Source organism: Sus scrofa, chromosome 14 (genome assembly GCF_000003025.6).
Source record: "Sus scrofa isolate TJ Tabasco breed Duroc chromosome 14, Sscrofa11.1, whole genome shotgun sequence".
NCBI classification, from domain to species: domain Eukaryota; kingdom Metazoa; phylum Chordata; class Mammalia; order Artiodactyla; family Suidae; genus Sus; species Sus scrofa.
Window position 1 is genome coordinate 139,789,487 of NC_010456.5, and position 18,315 is coordinate 139,807,801.

The 18,315-nt window shown below is 55.5% G+C and overlaps 1 protein-coding gene across 1 annotated transcript in view; it reads right to left on the minus strand.

The window, feature by feature from the left end:
- The window catches only part of TCERG1L (transcription elongation regulator 1 like), a 183,190-nt gene that overhangs the window by 15,403 nt on the left and 149,472 nt on the right, over nucleotides 1-18,315 (minus strand). Inside the window, exon 10 of the mRNA XM_021073719.1 lies at nucleotides 17,698-17,767. Coding sequence (XP_020929378.1) covers nucleotides 17,698-17,767 — 70 coding nt within the window. The remainder of the gene's footprint in view (nucleotides 1-17,697; nucleotides 17,768-18,315) is intronic.

The window sequence follows — 18,315 nt, forward strand, 5'->3', positions numbered from 1 at the left end:
CTTACATTCCGTGCTTCTTACGCGAGTATGTGGCATTTTGAAAAAAGAAAATTACCAGTGGGTTTGCAATTGCATCACGTTCTGAAGGGTATAATTAGGGTTTCTTTGTAATAAATTTTCATTAGTTAAAAACGGAAGTGTGGAAACACGCCTCGCACTGTTGTGCCTCGAAGTGAGATTAATACGAACCTGGTGCGCTCTGCGATGGTCACGCGTGACGGCTCACTCAACAGAGCATTCTGTTCGGAACCACCGGATGCCCTCCAGATCGCAAAGCTATCAGCTCAGTGAGAATCAATGAAGAGCAAGTGCAAACTTGCTAAACATATTTTAAATATTCTCATGGCTGAATGATTTGGGTACAAAAATGTTAATTCCTAATATTTAAAAAAAACAGCTCAAGCCAAAATTGTATGGAGGGTGAGAGGCAGGGTCCCCAGGGCACAGTCCCTGGGTACCTGAAGCCTCGCTGGCTGTGGGGGGCAGGGAACAGCTGCAGCCTGGGGTCTCCTCACTCCCAGGGGCCGGGCACACGCCCCCTGCTCCCCCGCCTCCCAACCCCCCCCTTAGAGACACCAGGGTGGCCACGCCCTCTCCCGACCATTCTGTCCCCTCCCCTCAGCCCTCCAACTGCCACTAAGTTTGCCCAGCTGAGCCCCTCGTGACAGGTGGGCGTGTGCACGGGCGTGTCTGTCCCTCGGGGGTGACCTGGAGAGCCAGGGTTTTCTGCTCCTGCCACGCACACAGGGCAGCACGGTATTCTGGCAAATGCACCAGACTAGACCCGGTGCCACCGAATTCCACATGCAGGAGGTCTTTTCACGGACGACGCACTTTCATCTGCTTCTCTGGGCTGAGGGAAGTCGGGCCACTGCACCTGCCCATCTGCCGGGCGGGACCACAGACACACCTCGCTCCACCTCTGGCATCTTTCAGGGGAGCCATCCTGAGGTCAGAATGGTGATCCTGGCAGAGAAATGACAGCCACAGACCTGCTGCCTGATACAGGTCAAAGGACAGTGGTTTTACTGTCCAGCCTATGTGTGGAGGCGGGGAGAGGGAGCTGGAGAAGGCCGACTGGCTTCCTAGCAGGTGCACACCTGGGACGTGTATCGCAGCACATCTGAGGCCCCGCCCATCGACCCAGTTAGCGGTACAGTGGGCCCCTCAGCCCTGGGGGAGGTGTTCCGGGCCCCCCAGGGGTGCGCGAGGCCCTGGTTAGTACTGACTCCTAGAGACGGACACGCAGGCGGCAGGCTTCCCTCCAGGCAGCTATGACGACCTGCACACGTCTTGCACAGTAAGAGACGGACAGTGGAAACATGAGAAAATAGAACATTTATAACAATACACGGTAATCAGTCATGTGACGTGCTCTGTCTCAAAATCTCACTGGACAAATTCAACGTCTTTTCCGTCTTGAGTTCACCACGTGCCGCAGCCGTAACTGCAGCGTGAGGTGTAACATCAACGGAGCATGAATTCCTCTCTCCTTCCTCACAATTTCGAGGTAGATCTGTTCTTACCATAGATCTGAGTGGGTTCAGCACATGATCCATTTTCTGCTCTTATGAGGTTGAGAAGCTTGACCTCTGTGCTCACGGGGAGCAGCTTCCGCCTCCTCTTGGGCGCATTCAGGTCGCCTGCATCACTGCTCTGCACTTCGGGGCCACCGTTAAGAAAATAAAGGTCACCTGCACACAGGCTGTGACCGTGAATGGATCTGGCGACCATAAGGCGGCTGCTAAGTGACCAGCGGATGGGACACCCTGGATGGAGGGAGGGCTCCCGCCCCGGCGGGACGGGCAGGCAGCACGGCGCAGATTTAAAACGATGAACCGTTCCCTTCAAGAATTTTCCATGTGGTATTTTTGAACCTCATCTGCCTGCAGATTAACTGCAAAAACTTCAGATAAGAGGAAAACTGCACACGCAGGCAGCCTCAGGGCTGGACCCTGTGCTCACTGAGCACTGGGCACCGTCGCATCACCCAGATGGGCCGAGGCTCAGAGCACAGAGCTGGAGGCGTCAGGTCCAGGCCTCAACTGGGCAAACCTGGTGTGCACACCTGTGCCCTCGTGTGCCGCAGCGAGGGTGCCCTTGCAGGGGCGTGAGAACTGGATGGGACAACCCAGGTCACTCCCCCGAGCGGCCCGCGCTCAGCGTCTTCCTCCCCCCTCCTTCCTGCCCCCGCTCTCCTAGCAGTACCATTTCTTCTTGTCCATGCCCACAGCGAGTAGGAGTCCTGGGCCAGGGACTGAACCTGCACCGGAGCAGCGAGGCGAGCCAGGGCAGGGACGATGCCAGGTCCTTAATCTGCTTCGCCAGCAGGCGCTTCCCTAGCGGTGCTGTTGGAGATTCTGGAGAAATGGCCTTGATCGGACGGCTGCCTGAGGGCAGAACTTGAGGTGGACGAGAAGTGCCGGGTCAGCCCGGCAGGACCCAGCCCTCCGCAGGTCCTCCTCCCGCCACCCGCCCACACCCGTCCCCACTGCTCCCTCACACCCTCGGGGCTCGGCCACCACGCTGCTTCTGCCCCTGTCCACTTGTAGGTCTGGGCTGAGCTTCTGCCTGGTCACCTGGCCGTGCCCCTGGGGGTCGAGCCGTGTGCACCATGTGCACAGAGCGAGGTGCCCTCTGGAGGCAGGACGCACGATGCTCTTGCTGCTGGGGCCTGTCTGGACCTGCTCCTCTAAGTGCCAGGTGAGCCCCGTGGGTGGCATCAGGGCTGGGCCGGGCACTGAGCTCTGTGCTGGTGCCCAGAGCCGTCAACGAATGTTGGGAGACTTGGTTTGTGGCTGAGATTGTCTTGCAACGCCCTGGAGCCCATGCCAGGCGGGGAGCTCCAGGTTCGTGCTCTAGAGGGACGGGCTGCCCGCCCTCAGGCACCCTGAGAAGCTGCCGCCCCCCCGGCCTTTGTCTTGGCCCCACGCAGGTGCCTTTCCCAGAGTGTTCGTGAGCCCTGGGGGGTGCGTCTGTCCTCACCGGGCAGAGCGTCAAGGGAACGTGCGAAGCAAGGCTGTGGGTGTAAACGTGCCCTGGTCTGCAGCCGCCACACACGCAGCTCGGAGGCGCGGAGGGCGGGGCTTCGGGCTCGGAGCCCCTCGCGGGCCTCACGGAGACTCTCCTCCGGGTTGTCTTCAACCTCCGGAGCCCCAGGTTCCTCACCCTCCAAACGGGAAGGAGGAGGAGGACCAGACCGACACCGTCCGTGCCTGATGCGGGGAGGCAGGGCCGCTGTGACCTCAAGGTCTGATGTGGACAGAGGTGTCTTTGAACCTGGACTTCCCCACACACGGGCTCTATCTTTCCGGCCGACTTCCACCACTTCCCCGACTCTCCATTTCCGTCATCTGTGACGTCAAAATGACGACAGTCCTCGCTGCTTAAGGGCTGACGTGCAAACAGTGAAAGCCTGGTATTTGCTGAAAACTCTGCAAGCCCTCTTCCCACCTGACCTGCAACACCCCATTCAGTCCTTGTCACGCCCCAGCGGTGGCCGTGGTCTTCAGCCCCAGCTGACAGCCGGGAAACCCGAGGTGGTGAGGGAGGGTCCTCGGCACAGCGGCACTTCTGAGAGGGGGTGACGGGGGTGACGGTGGTGATGCTGGTGGTGATGAGAACTGACGGTGGTGTTACTGGTGGTGGCGGTGGTGACAGTGATGGTGACGGTGCTGTTACTGGTGACGGTGGTGGTGGCGACGGTGACGCTGGTAATAGTTCTTGACCTTCACTGTCTCTGGCAGCTTCTGCACAGCCACGCGAACGCGCCCCAGGCCGGCTTCCAGCCTGCTGCTCAGCTGGGTGACGTCTCACCTGCTATTTAATTTGATGGGTGGGGTGGAGCCGGTTCTTTCCTCTGGGGCGGAGGGCTAGGAATTGATCATCAAAGCACTGTGGTCTGTATCTGGTGGGAGACACGTACGAAATTCTGCAGGAATCAGAGTTCCTGTGAATCTCTGCCTTATGGGGCCTCAGACAATTTGCCAGGTGGGTTGGAACAAATGGTCTCACACGAGGCAAACCAGGAAAGATCTGCGTTCTCCAGTTTTCAGCCTCAACACTCACGCAGGGAGGGCGCCTGTGGCTGTGTCGGAAACCTGGACCCTCACTCAGGGCGCCCCCCGTCTCCTTGGTAGGCCGTTTCCAGCTGCCCCTGCCAGCCCTGAGGATGGGCTGGAACGCTCTTGGGCTGTGGACGTGGGGTGCGTCTCACAAAGGCTGCATCATGGCTTATGTATCACAGCAAGAACGACTAAACCAAACCAGCCTCCTGCTTCCACCTGCTGCCTCCAGACGCGCTTTTGGGGAACACGGGAGGATATGTGACAGCCCAATCACAAACACCATAGGGACAGGACTCCGATCTAAGGTTTAAAGCAAAGCAGGCCTCACAATGCGAAATAAAGCGAGGGCAGAGGGAAGCGGTTTCATCTCCCCAGGTCCTCACGCAAAGGCAGGCGGAGCTGACAATCCAGAAGCCCACAGACAAAGTCCTCTCACACCAAGGGTGAGGCACCCACGAACCCACATGCAAGCGGCCTCAGGGCCTCGGAGACGGCTGACGCCGAGACAGGGGCAGCGGCTGGTCCCGGACCCGGAGCCCCGCCCGCCCGTGATGTCCCCAGGGGGAGGGGCAGCCGCTGGACTGCGGCTGCTGATGTGGGTGGTGGGGGCACTGAAGCTGGGGGCCTGCCTGGCTCCAAACTGTGACGGGGCCAAGGTGACCGGGGGTTTGGACAAGCCGGGTGCAGGCTTATAGGATAAGACCAGCAAGGGGGGGGGAGTGACCCTGGGAAGTGAAGGGCTTGAGGGACAGAGGCCAGCACTGCACGACAGTGGGGGGGGGCCCGGACACCACGAGCGGTGACCCCCTCCCTGCACGGCGTCAACGGAACCGGAGCCACAGCGCCGTCGCAGGACACGAGACCGAGGCAGCGTCCACACAGGCAGGCGGGGCAGAAGACGGCCCGAGACCCCGAGGCAAGTTTTACGGACTCCGAAAATGAGCTGAAGTTTTCAGAGAAAACGGGAGGCGCTATGAAAGAGCAGCAAAACATGAGAATAGACGAATTCAGGGGAAAAAGGATTTCAGACCAAAGAAAGGTGTGAAAAGACATCAGAGAGATCCAAGAAATTAGAAATAAAAGGGGGAAAGCCCCTTACAAATGAGGGAGAAAGCAGGAGGTGCACAAACGCGAGGAGAATACAGGCCGCGGGCAAGGCTCTGAGACCAGGGGGCGGGGAAGACGGGAGGAAAGTCCAAAAGCGAGAGAAGAGACGGAAGGGAGGCAGAATGGGGGCCCGGCAGACGGCGAAGCAGGACCGAGCGTGGCCTGGAGTCCCCGGTGAGGAGCCCAGGGCCGTGAAAGAGCACACACGGCCACACGACCCGAGAGCAGCGCCTCCGCGTGGAAGAGCTGTGGTGGCGTCTGGCGCCACACCCGGGAAGGGCACCAAGGACCGCCACGAGGCAGACGTGCTCTGTCGCCTGGGGACTGAAATTAAAAAACTACAACGGACCGGCGTGCAAATCCAGGGAGTCACCATGGGTTCTGGTCCCTGGAGACAGCTCGAGAACCAACCTGCTATTTGGAAAATCAGCATCAAAGGGACAGAGCCAAGCCTTTATCTTGGGTGTTTTGCCTGAACTATACTTGAGGGAACCACATGGTTCCCGAGGGTTTGTTTCCCTTTACAAAAACAGTCAAGGTTACAACTGCAAATGAAATAATATGATTAAAATATTAGCATGAAAAAAATCCTTCTGGAAACCCAAGATTTGGGCAAGTCGCTTGCTCACGCCACAAAGGACGGACAGCCAGACACCACACGCTTTCTGATGGAAGCAACCCAACAAGTGCCCCAAGGAGTCTCCGCAAACACTTATAACCTCGGCCCCGACACAGCCTCCTGATCTGAGTATGGACTTACAGAACCTTCTGGGGCCAGAAGACTCGGTGAAACCACGTGACAGCGATTCAGTGACACCAGCAGTCAGGCTATCCTTCTACAGCTAAGAAGAATTCTGATTTCTTCAAAAACAACCACAAGAGAGAAGCTCCCCGTGGCGTGCTGGGTTAAGGATCCGGCACCGGTGGAGCTGGGGTACGGGGTCGATCCCGGCCTGGGAACTTCCACGTGCCAAGGATGTGGCCAAAAAAAAAGAAAAAAGAAAAACAAAAAACAAAACTGAGGTGGAAAGAAAGAAACCCACAGATTACAGATTAGAACAGACTTAGGAGAGGGCCCCAGAGGACAAGGCACAAACCTGAGATCCTGATTGAAAAATAAAACTGTAAAAGAATATAAACAATCGAGGAATGTGAACAATGTCTGGGAGGCTACTTGATGATATTAAGGAATTGTTGTTTGTTTATTTACTTTCCTTTTAGGGCCACGCCTGCAGCATGCGCAAGTTCCCGGGCGCGGGGTCAAATCGGTCAAATCGGTCAAATCAGAGCCGCACCACAGCCACGGCAGCACCAGACCCGAGCCACAGCTGCGACCTACGCCCCGCGCTAATTCATTCATAATTAACATACGAACATTAACAGAATGAATCCTTAATTCACCGAGCAAGGACAGGGACAGAACCCGCATCCTCAGAGACTAGGTGGGTTCTTGACCCGCTGAGTCACAGCAGGCACGCCAGTTTGTTTTCCTAGATGTGACCATGGTTATACTTTAAAATCCTTATGGCTTAGTCACGGGCCCTGGTACACTTAACAGATGAAATGCTTGTGAGCGCTGGGGCTTGTTCCAGAATAATCCGAGTGAAGGAGAACCGTGTCGGCCTTGAGGTCTCTGCAGAAGCTGGGGATGTGTCCGTGGGGGTTAGCAGCCTGCTCCGCGGTTCACACCGAACTCTCCACACTAAAAAGCTGAACCTGGAGGTCCCGCCGTGGCTCAGCGGAAACGAATCTGACTGGCATCCATGAGGACGCAGGGTCGATCCCTGGCCTCGCTCAATGGGTTAAGGATCTGGTGTGGCTGTGGCTGTGGTGTAGGCTGGCAGCTATATAGCTCCAATTCGACCCCTAGCCTGGGAACCTCCATATGCTGCAGATGTGGCCCTAAAATAAATAAATAAAAATTAAAAATAAAAACTTGCAACAGTGTGTAAATCGACTCCGCCCTCTTCACTGCTCCCACCGGGCCACTCTCGCTGTGTTGACAGACTCCTCCCCCGTCCGGTTAAGATCTCAGCTTTCCCCGAGACCGCCTCCGGAGCCCACCAGGCTGCCCTCGCCTCCACGCTCGCCCTGCCCTTCGGCTTCTCCCTGTGCTCAGGGCAACCTCCTCCGCCTCCTCCTCCTCCGGGCCAGGGCCCCCTCCCGCCCCATCCCCACCTGGTCAGGCTCAGCTCGCGGCCAGCGGGAGGCGTGAGAATGAACAGTTCAACTGTGAATGAGCAGTAATTACCGAAGGAGGGCAAAGGCGGCCTTCTCCCGGGAGACGGGGGCCAGGCTGCCCCCACTGGGGCTGCACAGACCACGGGGGCTGCACAGACCACGGGTCCTGGGGGGGGTGCAAGATGCTCCCCCCGCCCGGGGATGGTGGCGTGCCTGGAACCGCTGGCGAACCCGGATCTCACGGTTCGCTCGGAGTGACGCGGCCACACGGAGGAGGGCCGAGGGCAGACCCGCCTCTGGAAGGAAGCCCATCTCTCCCACCTCCTCCCCCTCCTGGATGCCCCTTCGGCCCCCTGTCAAGAAACCTGTCAAAAGCCTGCTTATCCCTTAAAAGCCAAGCAGCATGTCACCTTCCCAATGGCCTGAGGTCCATGCGGCCTGGTGGGAGGCCCGGCCACTTTATCACGGACGCAGCAAGGCAGGGACGCAGCAGCCGTGGAGCCCAAGGGTCTCTCCGAGGCCTGACCCCTGCGCCCTCCCCTACCCGGCGGGAACAGCAGCGTCTGCTCCAGCCACGCAGAGACCCGTGCTTGTCCTGCAGAGGACAAGGACAGCCGGGCGCCCAGGGGGGCCCGGGAATCAGCCAGTGGGCTGGTGTGGGGACAGCAGAAGGTCCCTGTGCCAAGGGGGCGGGGCTGCTGCTCCACGTGGGGCGTGGGGCGCCCCAAGCCAAGGCGGCGGGGAGAGTGCAGCCCACCGAGAGCCCCTGACTGCTCTGCCACTCGCCGCCGCCTGAGCCAGGGGCCGAGACAGGAAGTGGTGCCACCGACGGTGTGTCCCCTGGGCCCCACACAGAGGGCGGCAGTGACGTGTGTTCCACGGGTGCTGACAGAGGACGCGGCGGCCGGGGGCGGGGGTGCAGGAAGCGTTACAGCGGACGGCGGCTCATCCATCCGCCCTGCCCGCCCAGGCCCCGACCTGTCGCCGAGGGCCTGAGCCTTCCTCTGCGCCGTCAGCTGCCGGAGACGCGGCCCACACGGTGCAGAAGGCCCCCATCCCACCCGGGAGACTGGGTCTGGGGGAGCTCCCAGACGTGCAGGGCCTGGACCCCGGCAGCACGGGCCATGTGGCTGTGAGGTACTGGGCTGGGACCTCAGGGCTGGAGACAAAACAGGATCTCCTTTCTCGCCACTTGGGAAGGGCCGCTGCTGCTCCGCAGGCAGGGGACAGTCACCTGTGGGCGGCGCCGTGCTGGACGCAGATGGTCGGCAGAGGCTGGGGGGCCCCAGGTCCCCAGCAAACAGTGGACGTGCGGGCGGGCTCGCTCACTACCGCGGAATGAACCCCTTGGGGAAGGAGATTCCGGTCTCAGCGAGCACGGGCCCCAGGCCGCCCCGCCAGCTCCCCTTTGCACACGCAGCCTGAGGGTCCATGACCACAGCTGAAGGCCGAGCACCCACGGAACTGCGGGGTCAAAGGAAGCGAAAGGCAGGCTGAGAGATATGAAGAAGAACCGGGGACGGCCCTCCAAGGTCAGGGGCTCCACAACGGACTCCAGCCTGGCCCCCGCACAGTCAGATCTCCGACTTATCTCCACGTGGGTGAAAAGCCTCACGGAGAGAGAAAGAGAACTCGGCCTGTCCCCCCAGACTTGGGAAACGACACCTGCTGTCCTATGAGGTGTGACGCGCGGGCCTCAGGCTGTGTGTAGGCTCCTGGCCTCCCCTGTCAGAAATTCCTAAGTGAAGAGAAAATAAATGCCAGGGAATAGGTAGGCTTCGATCTAAGAGGACAAATTAAAACCCCGTGACAAAGGGCTGCCTGTGCACACGGCCTTCTCGCCAGCAGCAGCGGGCATCGCCCCCGCTGGGAGCCCCGAACGCAGGGGGCACAGACTCCGTACTGCTTACAGCACCACAGGTTTCCAGAAACAGTGGGTCCACTACAATCATGAACTATGTGCGAAGACGAACTTCAAGGTAAGTGGATGGTAATAACTCGCTTCCCGTGCACGTCCAGGGCCACGAGGACACACACCCTGTCCTGCGGCCAGGGGAACCCAGCGGGAACGCGGGCCCTTCTCTTGCTGTCTGGGGACCCTGTAAAGATGGAGCGTCAGGGCTCCTAATTTAGAGCCCACGTATTTTCCAGCCTCATTTTTGCACATTTCAAAGGAGCAGAGCTCTCCCTTGTCAATTGCTCACTTTCCCGGGATTCTGGAAATCACGGGCGAGACCTGGAAGAGCTGGTGTCGTGGCCCCTCCGGATGCCGAGCCCTCGGCCGTCCCCTGCCCTCACACCGGGGGCAGTAGCTGTCTGCCTGTAAAAGGAGGGTTTCTTCTCCTTTCACGGCAGCCTCGCTAGGGGTGGATGTGACATGACGACAGAGTCAGGAGTACAGGCTGCAAATCCTTCAGACACTTAGTTGTTTTGTTTGTCTTTGTTTTGGCTGAGGCTGTAGCATGCAGATGCTCCCGGGCCATGAACTGAACTCACACCATAGCAGCGACCGGAGCCACAGCAGGGACACCACCAGGCCCTTAACCGGCTGAGCCGCTAGGGAACTCCGTGTTTCGTCGTGTCTTCTGGATGAGGATCTTGTGTCCTGGACGGACGCTCCCGCCCCAGGTGGCCGCCAGGTCGGGGCAGAACTGCAGGCAGACCAAGCACAGCCTCAGGGTCACATGCAGGCTCGGGCACGGGCACGGGCACGGCCTCCCCGGGCTGCCCCCAAAGTCCTTAAGAACACAGCCCAGGCCAGGGGACTTGCTTTGGGTGTGTCTCGGCCACTTCGGTTTGTCAAGGGCAGAGTGATGAAAAGCATGTTTGGTTTCTGGAAAGCAGAAAAATGACCACAAGGGTCCTTCTCGCGGACCTGAGTCTCCAGGCAAGGCTGCCTAGGACCCCAAGCAAGCACCTACCTGACATAAAGGTCACCTTCACACGGACATGCAAAGCCACCACCTGGGCGTTCCCAGGGTTTCCAAACTGTCACAGCAAACAAGGTTCCCAGACGAGAGATGCCTTTGGTCACTCACGGCAAAGGAATTAGAAACCAGACGGCAGAGAAACGTAAATAAATTTCCAAAGCTGCGGGGCCCGTGCTATTTGAAAACTCAAAAGAATACTTTCCCTCTGCGACCCTACAGAAAGCAAGGAATCGACACGAATCCCCTTCTCATCCACGGCAGAAGCTCGCGCCGCGTGAAGCCGCGGGAAGCCAGGCAAACCCACTGGCCTTGTCTCCACGGACGTGTTTTGTGGATAATTTCACTCTGGTTTTTAAAACAAATGACACACCTTTGCTGAAGCCTTAAAATAACTCAACTCAATTATGTGAAACACATTCGAAGTTCTTTGAATCGACAGCACATTCCCAACGCAGGTCTGAACCATTAAAAAAAAACACCCTACACGTCAGAAACTGGCAGAACCCTGGGGCACTGCCCACAAAGGGGAGAAGCAAATAGTCCACTTCCAGTCCCAGGGAAGGTGGGACATGAGTCACAAACACGTTCCGTGAAACACGAAACAAGGAGCCCTCGGAAGTGGCTCTCACCACGGAGTGCGAGATACCGGGGTAATTTGAGAGCCTGTCGCTGTGACGGATTTCTCTGTCCAGGGAATTTTAGGAAAAGTATTATTTGCACCTGAAGTGAATGCACAACTGATTTAACGCCATCTGCGCCAGAATGTCCACGACCCCGGCCAGGGGGCACGAGAGATGCTGGGAGGAGAGCATCTTTCAAGACGTCCCTTGTAAACAAGCCTGTTTCTTCCTTCCTTTCTTTCTGGTCTTGCCCTTGGCACACGGACGTTTCTGGGCCAGGGATCGAACCTGCTCCACAGCAGTAACAATGCTGGACCCTTAACTGCTGAGCCACCAGGGAGCTCCCAGTCCCTCATTTCTTAGACCCCAGGATATGGCTGCTGCAGTGTCACTCTGCAGAAGCATGTGAGTGCTTTTTGATGAGGAAAAAAAATCACATTAATTATAGAAAAGGGTAAGTCAAAAGGCACTGATTTTGGCAGTTTCTTTGGAGCCTGGCCTCTTGCTGGGGAGGCAGAGTCTGACGATAAAGAAGCCTGAGGGGTCCCTGGACTTAGTGACAACCTTCCCCAAATAGACAAAAGTGCCACATGACGCTGGGTGACCCAGTGGGTGACCTGCAGCCCGTGCTGGGAGGGAGCCTTGTGAAAATCCGACACCCAGCGTGGGTGCAGCTGGTGCAAACTGGCTCCTAATGGAATGGCTGGGACTCTCAGAATATTCCAGACCCGAGGTCCAGCCCCCTAGCGTCCACGGAAGCACTGTCGGCCCGGATCTCAGGGGCAGAACAGAGGCACCAGGGGCTGAGCCCCGAGACGTGGCAGCCACCTTGGGCCTGGGCACACACAGGGCCTGTGGGCCCAGCGGGTGTGGAAACGACAAAGGCCAGAAGCTTCCACAAAACACCCGTGTGCGTCAAAGTCGAGGCTCAGGCGTGCAAGAACTCGTGCAGGTGAGGACAGCCGAGAGGAAGCTTCTGACGGTATTTAAACGCCAAGAGCTCCCAGTGGCGGCGGGTCCCACGGGAGGACCAGCACAGCTGGGGGCTGCGGGCGGACCACCCGCTGCTCTGGAGCCCCCGAGCTCTCCCTCCTGCCCAGGTTCAAGGGCATCCAGCAAAAGCCGAACTGCACCCCCGCCCCGAGTCTCAGGAAGCCCCTCTTGTTTATAATATGATGACGTCTGTGTAGCTAAAGGCCACAGAGACGGGCCTAGCAGATGCCCACGCTCAACGAGATGGCACCCGATGCCCCTTCCTGGAGCCCGGGGCCCCCGCGAAGGCCTCGGTGTTCGTCCTCTGTGGCCCCAAGTGTCCTTTGAGTCCCGAAGCGACCGTCTCAGGGGAGGAACTGGAGGAGCAGGAAGACAGAGACCTGCGAGGCTGGGCGCTGGGCGGGGACTGTCACGGCGGCCCTGGTCCTGGCCAAGAGCAGCCCAGGTCTCCTCACCCCAGGAAGCAGGACCTCAACACCCTTCCTGCACTGTTTCCGGAAAGTTCTGCACTGTCTGCTTGGCATCAGTTAAAATGACAGTATACCCGCGCCCCGGGCAGCAAAATAACTCTGTGAGGGTGCACAGTGGGAAAAGCCAGAGTTTGGAAAAGGAAGGAATAATGAACCCGCTCGGGACTCTGTGGCCGCACAGGCCTCTGTCAGAGAGCCCACTCCAGCCCTGGCCACCGGCCCCGGCCGGCACGTCCTCCCTCCGACCCCCTCCCGCCGTCCGGTCCTGCCCAGGAAACCACGGGGTGAGAAGCGAGTAGAAGAGTCCGGCCTCTTGGGCGTAGCAGCTCTGGGCGCTGCCCTCGGCCGCCGCTGGGGCCCTAGAGAGGCGAGCCAGCGACGGTGGCACTTCTGCGGCGGCCTCCTCCCCTCCCTCCCAGTCCGGGGCTGCCAGACTGCAGCTGGCACTGCAGGGTGGGCAAGCTCGAGGGCGGGGCGCAGGGCCTGGATGGATTTCACTGCCTGCGTGAGCGCGTGTGTGTGCTCACGGCGGCACCGGCGGTGGTGGCGGCGGGCGGGCCCTGCCTGGCCCGTGTGGCCCCCGCGCGCTTCCGAGGAGGAGCCCGGCTGGGGCGCCCGCCCCGCGGCCTCGACTCCCCGCCGAGCCGCCAGCGCCCTGGGACGCAATGAGGACCTGGGTTTGTGTGCTGCTCCTTGGCCGTGGATACCTCACCAATGCCCTGGCCGAGAGGGCAGACATGGATGGGAACGGAGAATTGGGGGTCTCATCCAGCCCCTCCCTCGGCCTCAGGCTCCAGAGCCCGGGCCGGGGTCCGGCGGCCGGCCTGCGAGAAGCCGAAATCCCCCGCGAGGTAACTGAGAGGCTGGCGCACAGTCAGGTCCACAGCATCCGGGACCTCCAGTGACTCCTGGAGATAGACTCCGTAGGGGCTGAGGACCCTTTGGAGACCGGCCTGAGAGCCCACGGGGGCCACGCGCCAAGCATGCACCCGAGGAGCAGCCTGTGCCCATTCGGAGGAAGAGAAGCATCGGAACCTCTGCAAATTTAGGAGCACAGAAATTATCTCAAGTATCTTCTCTGACCACAACGCCATGAAATGAGAAATCAACCATGGGAAAAGAAATGAGAAAAAAACCTACTACGTGGAGACTAAACAACATGCTACTAAAAAACCAGTGGGTCAATGAGGAAATCAAGTAGGAAATTAAAAAATACCTTGAAGCAAATGATAATGAAGATGCAACCTCTCAAACTCTATGGGATGCCACAAAAGCAGTGCTCAGAGGGAAATTCATAGTGATACAGGCCTTTCTCAAAAAAGAAGAAAGATCCCAAATTGACAACTTAACCCTCCACCTAAACGAATTAGAAAAAGAAGAACAAAAAAGACCTAAAGTCAGCAGAAGGAAGGAAATTATAAAGATCAAAGAGGAAATCAATAAAATAGAGATTCAAAAAACAATAGAGAAAATTAATAAAACCAAGAGCTGGTTCTTTGAAAAGGCAAACAAAATTGACAAACCCCTGGCCAGACTCACTAAAAAGAGGAGAGAAAGAACCCAAATAACCAAAATTAGAAATGAAAAAGGAGAAATCACAACGGATACAGCAGAAATACAAAAAACCGTAAGAGAATACTATGAACAACTATACGGCAACAAGTTTGACAATCTGGAAGAAATGGACAATTTTCTAGAATCTTACAGCCTGCCAAAACTGAGTCAAGAAGAAACAGACCAACTGAACAGACCAGTCACTAGAAATGAAATTGAAGAAGTCATAAAAACACTCCCTACAAATAAAAGTCCAGGACCAGTTGGCTTCACAGGCAAATTCTATCAAACATATAAAGAGGATCTGGTGCCCATCCTCCTTAAACTTTTTCAAAAGGTTGAAGAAGAAGGAAGACTCCCAAAGACATTCTATGATGCTACCATCGCCCTAATGCCAAAACCAGACAGAGATACCACCAAAAAAGAAAACTATCGGCCAATATCTTTGATGAACATAGATGCAAAAATTCTCAACAAAATCTTAGCCAACCAAATCCAACAACATATCAAAAAATTATACACCATGACCAGGTAGGGTTCATCCCAGGTTCACAAGGATGGTTCAACATACGCAAATCAATCAACGTCAGACACCACATTAACAAAAAAAAAAAAGTCAGAAATCATATGATCATCTCAATAGACGCAGAAAAAGCATCTGACAAAGTCCAACATCCATTCATGATCAAAACTCTCACCAAAGTGGGTATAGAGGGAACATTCCTGAACATAATCAAAGCCATTTATGACAAACCCACAGCCAATATAACGCTCAATGGAGAAAAACTGAAAGCCTTCTTACTCAAATCTGGAACAAGACAGGGATGCCCACTCTCACCACTGCTCTTCAACATAGTTTTGGAAGTCCTAGCCACAGCAATCAGACAAACAGAAGAAATAAAAGGCATCCAAACAGGAAGAGAAGAGATAAAACTGTCACTGTATGCAGATGACATGATACTATACACAGAAAACCCTAAGGACTCAACCCCAAAACTACCTGAACTGATTAATAAATTCAGCAAAGTAGCAGGATATAAGATTAACATTCATAAATCACTCACATTTCTGTATGCTAACAATGAAATATTAGAAAAGGAATACAAAAATACGATACCTTTTAAAATTGCACCTTAAAAAATCAAATACCTGGGAATACACCTGACCAAGGAGGTAAAGGACTTATATGCCGAGAACTATAAAACATTAATCAAAGAAATTAAAGAAGATGTAAAGAAATGGAAAGATATCCCATGTTCATGGATTGGAAAAATCAATATTGTAAGAATGGCCATACTACCCAAAGCAATCTACAGATTCAGGGCAATCCCTATAAAATTACCCAGGACATTTTTCATAGAACTAGAACAAACAATCCAAAAATTTATATGGAACCACAAAAGGCCCACAATTGCCAAAGCAATACTGAGAAACAAAAACCAAGCAGGGGGCATAAGTCTGAATATTAAAAAGTCACAGTCATCAAAACAGTGTGGTACTGGTATCAAAACAGACATACGGACCAATGGAACAGAATAGAGAACCTAGAAATAAACCCTGACACCTATGGTCAATTAATCTTTGACAGAGGCGAGAGCATAATATGAGAAAGTCTATTCAGCAAGCATTGCTGGGAAACCTGGACAGCTGCATGCAAAGCAATGAAATTAGAACACACCCTCACACCATGCACAAAAATAAACTCAAAGTGGCTGAAAGACTTCCACAGAAGACAGAACACCATCAAACGCCTAGAAGAGAACAAGAGAACATAGGCAAAACACTCTCTGACATCAATATTTTCTCAGGTCAGTCTCCCAAGGCAACAGAAATAAGAGCAAAAATAAACCCATGGGACCTAATCAAACTGAAAAGCTTTTGCACAGCAAAAGAAACCAAAAACAAAAAAAAGACAACTTACAGAATGAGAGAAAATAGTTTCAAATGATGCAACGGACAAGGGCTTAATCTCTAGAATATATAAGCAACTTATACACCTCAACAGCAAAAAAGTCAACAACCCAATTGAAAAATGGGCAAAAGACCTGAATAGACATTTCTCCAAGGAAGATATACAGATGGCCAACAAACACATGAAAAAATGCTCAACATCCCTGATTCTTAGAGAAATGCAAATCAAAACTACCACGAGATACCACCTTACACCAGTCAGTATGGCCATCATTAGTAAGTCCACAAATAACAAGTGCTGGAGGGGCTGTGGAGAAAAGGGAACCCTCCTGCACTGTTGGTGGGAATGTAAACTGGTACAACCACTATGGAGAACAGTTTGGAGATACCTTAGAAATCTGTACATAGAACTTCCATATGACCCCACAATCCCACTCTTGGGCATCTATCCGGACAAAACTCTACTTAAAAGAGACACATGCACAAGCATGCTCATTGCAGCACTATTCGAAATAGCCAGGACATGGAAACAACCCAAATGTCCATCAACAGATGACTGGATTTGGAAAATGTGGTATATAGACACAATGGAATACTACTCAGCCATAAAAAAGAATGACATAATGCCATTTGCAGCAACATGGATGGAACTAGAGAATCTCATACTGAGTGAAATGAGCCAGAAAGATAAAGACAAATACCATATGATATCACTTATAACTGGAGTCTAATATCCAGCACAAATGAACATCTCCTCAGAAAAGAAAATCATGGACTTGGAGAAAAACTTGTGGTTTCCTGATGGGAAAGGGAGGGAGTGGGAGGGATTGGGAGCTTGGGCTTATCAGACACAAGTTAGAATAGATTTGCAAGGAGATCCTGCTGAGTAGCATTGAGAACTTTGTCTAGATATGTTGCAACAGAACAAAGGGGGGGGGGAATGTATACATGTAAGAATAACTTGATCCCATTGCTGTACAGTGGGAAAATAATAAACTAAAAAAAAAAAAGTGTGTGTCAGCACCGCATCTTCCTGGGACCGCACACAACGGCCCCTGCAAGTCTCCTCCTTCTGAGGCACACCTGTCAAGACAAGGTACCCGGTGCAGAAGCAACCTGACAGCTGTTCTGGGGCTCCCGCTGCAGGGCTGGGTGTCCCATGATGGGGGGTGGGACATGCGAGCCCGGCCAGGGACCAGGGGCAGCGCTGGGCGGAGAGGAGGGCGGCCCTGCCAGGACACGGGCACCGAGACGGCTCAGGAAGTGCCTCTCGGGTCCCTTTAGACGTGCCCTCACCCTTCCCTGTGGCCCTTCCTCTCCCGTTTCAGGAACTGTGACGCGATTTTACCCCTCTGGTGGAACTCAGGACAGGGACCCAGACTGGGCCTTCCCACAGGCTCCAGGGGAAGGATCATTCCTGCGGCTCGAAAGGAAGGACGGTCCCCCTCCTGCACCGTGACCACGACCCAGTCCCCACAAGCAGACTGTGATGCAGGCAGAAAGTCACACAGCCTCTTCTCACTCACGCATCCCGCACGCTGCGGGGAGAATCAGCAATGGGGTGGGATCACCTGGCCCAAAGTCCCAAAGCCAGCAAAACACAGAGGTGGGCCCCAACCCACCGTCCCCAGCACGAAGACCCCCTGGGCCCTCCATGCCCCCACCCTCCTCGGGCCGGAAGCAGAGCCTGGGCTGGGAGTGGCCCGGGGAGGTGGGAGAAGGGACACGAGGTCCCCAGAACAGCCACTGAGAGGGAACCGGGACCGCGGCCTCTGCGAGGACTTGGGTCAAAATGAGCCGCTTGTCCTTCCTCCCCCTGCTCATCCCCCAGGACGGCCCCACAGGAAGGCACGGGGCCACCTACCGATTCCTCTTGGTTTTCACGTCGGGGGCTTCCCTGCCGTCATCAGAGCTCGATCCATCGCTGGGGTCGCCTGAAAGAGAAGCGTGCTCGCGGTTAGCACGAGCTCGGGCCGCACCCAACCCTCGGGAAGCCCTGCTTCCAAGCAGACTTGGCTGCGAGCTAAGAAAGCCGGTTTCCTTAAGACCCACCTCGAATCCTACGCCCAGGTGGTGCCCCCCCCCACCGCCCCCAGCAGAGGAGCAGCTGGCCGTGCTTCTGTGCAGAGGAGCCGCCTCTACCTCGGCCCTGGAGAGGCTGGGGGGGGGGGTGTCCAGTGGACCCAGCCCCTCGAGCAGGACCAGGCCGGGACCAGTGCCCTCCCCACCGTCTTCCCGCTGCCCTGAACCCGCTGGCTCGGGCAGGCGGCAGGCACGCGCTGCTGTCTCTGCGTCTCCTTTCTGAAAGCCAAATTGATTGTGAAGTCAGGTCCCCTACTTACATCCTGAAGAGGTTGGCCCTGTAAATGTTTGATGAGCTTTTGGAATGAAAAAGTAAAAAGGTGCTCCCGTGTTTCATATTTGTCTCCAAAAGGGAAGAGGAAAAACGAGCAGAGAGATGGTTCTAGAGCATTATTATTTT